The sequence below is a fragment of the Coregonus clupeaformis genome, chromosome 24 (genome assembly GCF_020615455.1).
Source record: "Coregonus clupeaformis isolate EN_2021a chromosome 24, ASM2061545v1, whole genome shotgun sequence".
Lineage (NCBI taxonomy): Eukaryota > Metazoa > Chordata > Actinopteri > Salmoniformes > Salmonidae > Coregonus > Coregonus clupeaformis.
The window spans coordinates 36770485-36778777 of NC_059215.1; the positions used below are offsets into that span (position 1 = coordinate 36770485).

Consider the following 8293-nt stretch of genomic DNA (forward strand, 5'->3'; position numbering starts at 1 on the left):
CATCAACACCTTCTCCCCCACTGACAGAAATAAATGTTAATATAAATTGGTATAATCGAAAACTACTTATTCAACTGTAGCCTAATTACGCTGGAACTGTTTAACACATGTCAGTGTTATTATCATGTCATGTCCAGTAGACCAGTATTTACTGTAGTGTCCTCAGAAAATAATCGGACCTCTCCTGTTGGGTTTAAATGTTTGGTTCAAGAATCCCCGTCCTCCTTTGCTATGATGGTGCCAGAAGTGTCGAATTGGTGTCAGAAGTCGGACAGGTAGTTGGTAGCCTGTCTTTACACCTCGGAACAGTGCTGTATTGGAGATACATCAAATCAAATCACTATTTATTTTAAGTGCATCTAACAGTGCCGTATTGGAGAAACATGAAAGAGAGAGGGTAGCTACAAGTGCCTGGAAATAAGAACTGGTCACTTTAAGAGCAAGGCGCGGGTGGAGCAAATGTTCAAGCGTTGACCCATGCTTATAAAAAGATAGAGAAAACCGGGTTGCTGTGAGCAAATGAATTTCACGAGCGAATGTTGTAGAAAAAAAGATATAGCACATGCAAGTTTTGTTGTCGTCAGCAGTCGGCCAATAACTGGATAGACCTGTTACAAATCGATGGAGCTACTATATCGGAAAACCTCTACCACACAGTAGCCTACTTTGATGGTAAGTAGCCTACTAAGTTAATTTACAATTACTGTATAGTAACAAAATATTACAATCAAATAGGCTGTTATAACCTAGTAGGCTACTATGCTAAAGCCTGATGCGACTGAAATGAAAGTATTGTGTCAATAACAGACACTAGCCTATTTATGAATGAGAAGATTATTAGACCAACAGCTAAAGATTATTACACCAACAGGCTTTTTATTTTTTGTGTTTTGAAGTTGTATCTTAATACTATTGTCGGAAATAAGCGATTAAGCATTTCATTGTAGCCTACTGTGTAGCTTACCATGTGAATCCTGTGCATATGACAAATAGACTTGACTTGAACACGGTAATGGAATAATGTAGAGGGCCTCTATTTGGGAAATGATTCGCACCTGAGTCACGGGTCAGCTGGGAGAGTCTGCTGGACAGGGTGTGTTATTCTGTTCGCACGGAGTGCTCGCGCTTCTTTGCCTGTTGCACAGGTAGAGCGGGTATAGTTGCCAGGGTTGGAAACATTTGACGGTGACAAAATAGATTTGATTTAATCACAATATACGTTTGACAGAAATGCATAATAAGAATGTTGCAGTTGACCTGTAATCGGCTATGATAATAATATGCCTATTATAATAAGCTAGGCCAGGCAACATATAATATTATAGTGCCATATTCTGGTCATGTTTAAATATATATTTTTTGTCTTTCATACCTTGATTTTTCTTTGCTTTGCCCAATATCTTTTGTCACTTTATAAACAAATCACAATATTGTAGGCCTAATTGCAATATGTGCTCTATAAAAAGAGAAAATAGTAGGACTAGTCTGATCAAATTGAGATAGGTGGTGTTATTTGTATTCAAGCCTAAAACTAAGGACTATCAGAAGTGAGTTACTCCATCTTAAAATATAGTTTATATTGGTGTAATATTGCAGAAGTTACCACCGTTCTTCACTTTTCTCTTTGCTGCCACCCTTAATTTGGGCAATAGTCCACAAATGGCTGAACACCAGATAAGTGTGATATGTGATGGATAGCATCTTTTACACCTGTTTCAAGGGGTAAGAGTGAAAGGCCTGTCAATGGTGTAATGTCTACAACCCCAATGCACCCCCTTACGCTACAGCCCCTGATAAACGATAAACACATATCTCTTCTAACTGGGATTAGTGCTAACCGTGATTTAGGCTAGTTTCCCCTTCCTCAAAGGGATCTCTAGATGCCAATGGCGGGTCATAATCTCACCAGGAGCAGGAATATCTCTCTCACACACCTCAGCCATCCCTGGATGTCTCCATGGCATGTCTCTGGCCTGACCTCATGGGAGAGTTCACTGGGATTCGCAGGCCTCTCTCCGCACAGCCAAAACACAAAGGGCCATTCATGGTCCAGAGTGGCCCCATTCATGACCACTGAGTTATTTGCTGGTAGAATTCCTTATTGTTTGGTTTCTTGCATCTCTGAGCTCTCTCTTGACGTAAATTATGCAGAAGGTTGTTTCTTGTACTTGTAGAAGGTACATAAATATGATGTCTTGTCTAGAAAGCGTTCCATGGATGGTATATACATACGCTTCCCACACCACGCGTTAACCAATGGAGGCGGAATGTGAAATGGAGCAAAGAGATTCTGTTCAATGCTTGTTTTTCTTTTATGAATGATACCTTGGTATTATCGCATTCTTATCAAGGCCTTGTTGTGGACTTGTCTTTTTTAAGTCAGGAATGGTATTAGAACTAACCAGACTTAAAAATTACAGACAAATTACAAAGAGGACAATAGGACATGATTAGCACACAGGACACTATAACAAATCCGGAACATGATAACCAAAAAGCACAGTGGACAATGTACAGAGCATGACAATAACTCAAACATTACAAACAAATAGACAAATACAATTTCAACAAGACAAACTAACGAGGCATTAAACAGTCTATTGTTTCTAACAGTTTTAAAACAAAATATTTTGTTTAAAATGTCTGTTTTTGTGATCGATATATCGTAGCAATGTGAAACTTTTCACCATTACAATTATAGTTCAAATCCCCTTTTGTCACCCTGATACTTGTTTACATAAAGAGCAGCTTTTCGCAAGACCATGACCTGTTGGTGGCGCCAGGAAAGGGCCCAGGTTGTTGTGTAGCTTGTGGGGACACTTTGTCCTGTCTTCATCCCCAGTGGACTTGTCATTATCGATACTGTTGTTGTCAGTTGTCAGTGTGGAGTCCTTTGAAACTTGGAATTGAGCCTTTTTTCCTGGGTACTATGAGTGTAGGTGCGTGTGTACGCATGTATGTAAATGTGTGTGTAACTTTGCGCACATTCAGCTGCACACATACACGCGCACACACACACACACACACACACACACACACACACACACACACACACACACACACACACACACAGTAAAGCGTGTGTGTGAGTGTTGGCGCACTGTCACACTGGGAGTGTTTGTCATTCCAGCGTCACAGGAGCTTGTTCCACAATGGCCTCTGTTGAAAGGGCTCTGTTGAGGCCCCTTGGTGTGGGCCTACGCTGCAGCACTGCAAGAAGAATTAGTACAGAGAGCAGAGCACAGCCTCACAGGCCTGGGAGGGGAAGAGGGAGTGGAGAGAGTGCTTAGGCCTGCCCACTGTTGACCCAGAGGTTGTGCAATGCAACCCCATGCCTCAGTCAAACTCAGTCATACTCTTTGAGCTGGATCTACAAAGGGGAGACACACATGACAGGCTTAGCTCAGTAAAGCAAAGCAAGCAAGGCAAAGCAACCGCTGGTACAAGGAGTGGAGTGGTCAGGTTATGGTTAAAGGGGTAAGAGGTTATGATTTAATTTTACGGGTCATTTACTTGGTGTTTTCAGAGAAATTACGTTGTCAAATGGAAAGTACATGGTTTAATAATTACTTTGTTGTTGACTGGATTTATTATAACAAGGCCCACTATGTATTTAGTACCAGGTAGTTTACCTGTTGTGTACAAGGCAAAAATACCAGGCAAACAGAAGCTGAAACAGGCCTGTAAAATAAAATGGTTGCAAAATGGTTAGCAACATGGTTGATGAACACTTGAATGTTTGCTAATTTCTTCTCACTCTCTTTCTCTCTCCCGCTCTCTTTTCCTCTCTCTCTCTGTTTCTCTCCCTCTCTCGTGCCCTTTCTGTCTCTCGTTCGTTCTCTCTCTCTCTCGCTCTCTTTTTCTGGTATGCCAGCACCTAACAATGAGACAGGATGACTACTACTGGTTGGCTGGACTGCAGTAAGCAGATGGACAGTGTCTCTGTGAGGACTGGGTGCTCTATGGATCTACATATACATGTCCATTAGGAGCAGCCTGCCTTCCCCCAGTCTCTGTCACAGCATGGCCCGAAACAAGGCTTACTGGGGACAGCCACATGGCACGAACAGGTGAGTGGGTAACACTTTACATTAAGGTACACTTTAAGGGATTATTAGTAGTTGATAAACATTTAATTATTAGTGAACATGTAGTATAGAAGTACTTGATAATCAGTTGTAACTCAACCAGGCTCTGTCGTAGCCGGCCGCGACCGGGAGACCCATGGGGCGGCGCACAATTGGCCCAGCGTCGTCCAGGGTAGGGGAGGGAATGGCTGGCAGGGATGTAGCTCAGTTGGTAGAGCATGGCGTTTGCAACGGCAGGGTTGTGGGTTCGATTCCCACGGGGGTCCAGTATGAATATATATTTTTTAATAATAATAATAATAACAGTAAGTCGCTCTGGATAAGAGCATCTGCTAAAAAAAATTGTTTTAATAAAAAAATAAAAAATAAAACTCAAACATATAATTATTTCAAATTGTGTAATCGATATAGTTATGTTGGTGCTGGTCAAATATTGACATACATAGTATGGTTATTTCAACCCACTTTATCAAAGTAATAAAACAATGTGGCTATTTGGTTGAATTAGCAAAAAGTGAGAATGGGTTTAGTGCAATCATGTGACTGAAGGAAGAATCCTAACTAGCGCACAACTTGAACTCTCACAAAAATCCTTCATTGACTTCTCTTTGAGTTCATTTGAATTACAAGCGGTTGTCTGAAGTTAGAATTCGGACTCAAGCTTAATGCATACATAATGCATGACATTACAGCCACAATGACAAGTGTAGGACCAGTCTACATACTGTATCTACTATCTACATGGCCAAGTGTTGAATTCAAGCATTCTTCTGTGTGTCATTGTGTTTCAGCCTGTGCTTTAGCCTGGATGCTGACGACACGATGGAACACAACTTGAGAGAGCAGCACCAACACCATTCAGTGTCCCAGTGCTTTGACAGTGAGTGAGATACTTTTGCGGCAGACATTTGCAATATTTTTGCACCAGCTAAAACAATTCAATTCAACCAGTCTTAGGCTACATTTACACAGGCATCCCAATTCTGATATTTTCCCACTAATTAGTCTTTTGACCAATCAGATAAGCTATTTTGCCAATAATTGGGCAAAAGATCAGAATTGGGCTGCTTGTGTAAAGGCATGTTTCTCCAGTGTCTACTTCCTACTGTGGACATGCCATGTGTCTTATTTTGAAAACGTGAACCTTCCCCTTTTGGCAGTGCCTACCTAGGATTGTTTCTGATCCAAAGCTGTTCTGTAGTGTTCTTCGACCAATGGAATTGTTTATTTTATTTGCTACTGCGTTAATACTGGAATGTAGACTTGATTGAGCCTAGAGTTGAATTGAGTCTTATCAGACCTAGATTGAAATAATATTTTGTTTTCTTGAGCTTTGCCAAGCATAATGGCAACAATGGAATAGTCCCAAAAGTGGAAATGTAGGAGGGGTTTGGTTCCATTATGCCAGGTCAGCTAAAAGCTAAATCAAGTGCACCTAAAGTATTTGAAAGAAAATAAATACTACTTGGACCTAGGTCTGCTGTAGTCTACACTGGGCTCATGGATGGGAGAGAGGGAGGGCTGGGGGAGAGAGAAAGGAAGGAGGCTATCTCTCGCTGTCTGGTCACTGGCTGTCCCTGAGCTCTGCGGCGGAATCAGAATCGGATGTTTTCATTGGAGGATGTTGTTCAGGAAGCTCCAGAAGGTTATGGGAAGCTTCTTAAAGATTGCCACTTGCGTCGCTGATAAATTATTCGTCAACTAATCTGGGTGTTGTTGTGGCTGATGTTTTACAGAGAGCAGAGCAGAGGTGGTGGGGACAGGGTTGGCTCTTTGCTTCCTCTCAGAAAGTGGTTTGTCTGTGGAGGACACTCCTTCCTTGTGATGGAAATTGATGCTCTTTATATCATTTATATATAGTGTGGTTGTGTATTGTACACTATTATTGTTGAATACATTTGGTTCAAATCTGTTGTTTTGTGGGAGGAGATAAGAATGAAGATAATACAATCCTGAAGGCTAAAATGTTTCTGTTTTCCATTTTCAATAAATGAATGTTTCTCCTTTGCTTATGTTAACCATTCTCTTTTTATTTGACTGAAAATTGTGAGTATTAAAAAAATGATCACATTCATGCTGTATATCAAATATGACCCTTTCATTCATGTTATGTTTTGAATGTTCTCTCTATTTGCCGTCTTTACAGACAAGATGCCCCTGACCCACCATCCACTGTGCTCTAGCAGCCAACCCTTGACCTCTCACTGCACCATGCCCCGCCCTCCTGAGGGGGACCAGGTGGTCCCCTCCTTCCAGAGACTATCAGTTTACGAGCAGGGTCCGTCCTGCGGCCCCAAGCCCCTGCCCCCTCTCCCTGACCCGGAGGATAACTCCTCGGACGAGGTGGTAGACAGCGAGGTGGAATTCTTCATCGACGAGAGGAGGCGCCTACTCCCCCAGCGCTGCTCCACCAAGGCCCTGGCCCTCCACTATGGAGCCACCGGACGACGCAGCTTCAGGGGCTGTGGCCAGGTCAACTATGCCTACCTTGAGGGGCCCCCCGGGGCTAGCGGCTCGGCTAACGGTGGAGCCCACAGTGGAACCCAGGTGCAGCAGGCCCAGTTTGGGGGACAGAGAGGGCCAGGGTCCGTGGTGGTAGTGGCGAGGGACATCTCTAGCAAGCAACCCGATCGGCCCCAACGGTCCAAGCTGCGGCGCTCCCACTCGGGCCCCGCAAGCTCCTTCAAGCCCTCCGGCCTGCGCCAGTCGTGCCACCTTCACCACCACCACGGCACCAGGGGCCACCCCCAGCTGGACAAGCCTGAAGTTCCTCCCCGCATCCCCATCCCCCCGCGCCCCTCCAAGACTGCCGACTGCCACCGTTGGTCCATCGCCGAGGACCAAGACAAGGAAAAGCCTCCCAAAGTCCCTCCCAGGGAACCGATAGCACCCCCTTGTGGCTCCTGTTGCACCTCTAGTCCCAAGAGCCTCCCTATATATGTGAACGGGGTCATGCCCCCTACGCAGAGTTTCGCCCCCAACCCCAAATATGTCAGCAAGGGCCCCCAGAGGCCACAACAGCAGCCTAGGGAGGGCGCCACTGGGCCCTTGGTGGGCCCACGCTCCCCCTGTATCGTGCCCATCATGGAGGATGGGAGGAAAGCCAGTGCCACGCACTATTTCCTCCTACCCCGGCGGCCATCCTACATGGACAGGTTAGAAAGGTTCTTGAGGGAGGAGGAGGCAGACTGTGAGGTGTCCAGCAACGCTCCCAACTCAGAGTGGGGTTGCCAGAACAGGCAGAAAGCCCCTCTCAAGTTGTTATAGAGCTTCAGCATTGCGGGAAGCTTGAAGACTGACCCCCCACACACTAATGTGCATCTGTAATGGCACTCTATTCCCTATATAGTGGGAATAGGGTGCCATTTCGGACTAACCCTTAGTCATTACGTCTAGGGTCCTACCACTAAAACCTTTGCCATCTCACTTGATGCAACAAACAGCCTTTTCACAAAGATAAATCATAGCTGCCTGGAGGCTTCAAGTGTCAGATCTGTCACTGCATTCAAACAGAAAACAGTGTAATGGATTGGTATAAGGTGGTCTTGTTGTGCTCTGTGAGTAGTGTTTTGTTAAATGGTATGCGTTGACTGAAGACATGCAAGTGAAACATTTGTTGTTCATTATTTTGCTGTTGAAAGACCAATCTGTTGAGGGATTCATTTGAAGGTATCAGTTTACTAGACATGTTTAGTGTTAAACTAATAGATCTAGGCCTAGTTGGTCCTACTGGTCAAAATGATGTGTCAACTAATGTAAAATGTTCTACTTAATATGGGGAAAGGTCTATTTATAATATTCCAAGTCTAGGGAGTATGTACCCACTAATTAGCAGTTCACAAAAAAGATGTATAGAAATCGTCTCTTTTCAGCCAGAGTCGTATTAACTAGTCACCAAATGGAAGAAAACCGACTGAAACAGGGAGGGACTACCTGAACTTGTCCAATAAGAAACATCCATTTTCATTTTGTGTTGGTAAACGCTTTGCTAGGGTGTGCACTGATGAATACAACCCAGTATGACCAGAGTTGGACGTCACAAAGATTTCCCCCCTAGGAGGTAGCCTATTGGATTGCCTGGCACAGATTTTTACAGTGGATGGCCTTGACTCAGACATTTTACATTTACATTTTAGTCATTTAGCAGATGCTCTTATCCAGAGCGACTTATAGATACATTTTAAGATAGCTAGGTGGGACAACCA

The 8293-nt window shown here is 43.9% G+C and overlaps 1 protein-coding gene across 2 annotated transcripts; it reads left to right on the top strand.

Moving 5' to 3' along the window:
* Positions 1 to 490: 490 nt before the first annotated feature.
* Positions 491 to 7789, top strand: LOC121538217 (ERBB receptor feedback inhibitor 1-like). Of its 2 annotated transcripts, none has more exons than XM_045207177.1 (4): positions 491 to 672; positions 3875 to 4070; positions 4880 to 4968; positions 6235 to 7789. In XM_045207177.1, the coding sequence occupies exons 2-4, from the start codon at positions 3979 to 3981 to the stop codon at positions 7353 to 7355; spliced, it is 1302 nt and encodes a 433-aa protein (XP_045063112.1). In that variant the 5' UTR covers positions 491 to 672; positions 3875 to 3978; the 3' UTR covers positions 7356 to 7789. The 2 variants fall into 2 exon arrangements, with proteins under 2 accessions (XP_045063112.1, XP_045063113.1); XM_045207178.1 differs by lacking the exon at positions 491 to 672 and adding an exon at positions 711 to 3477.
* Positions 7790 to 8293: the final 504 nt, after the last annotated feature.

Coding starts and splice junctions, on each gene's coding strand:
- LOC121538217 (XM_045207177.1), top strand. CDS start 3,979: ATGTCCATTAGGAGCAGCCTGCCTTCCCCCAGTCTCTGTCACAGCATG. Junction 4,071..4,879: donor CAGCCACATGGCACGAACAG/GTGAGTGGGTAA, acceptor ATTGTGTTTCAG/CCTGTGCTTTAGCCTGGATG. Junction 4,969..6,234: donor AGTGTCCCAGTGCTTTGACA/GTGAGTGAGATA, acceptor CCGTCTTTACAG/ACAAGATGCCCCTGACCCAC.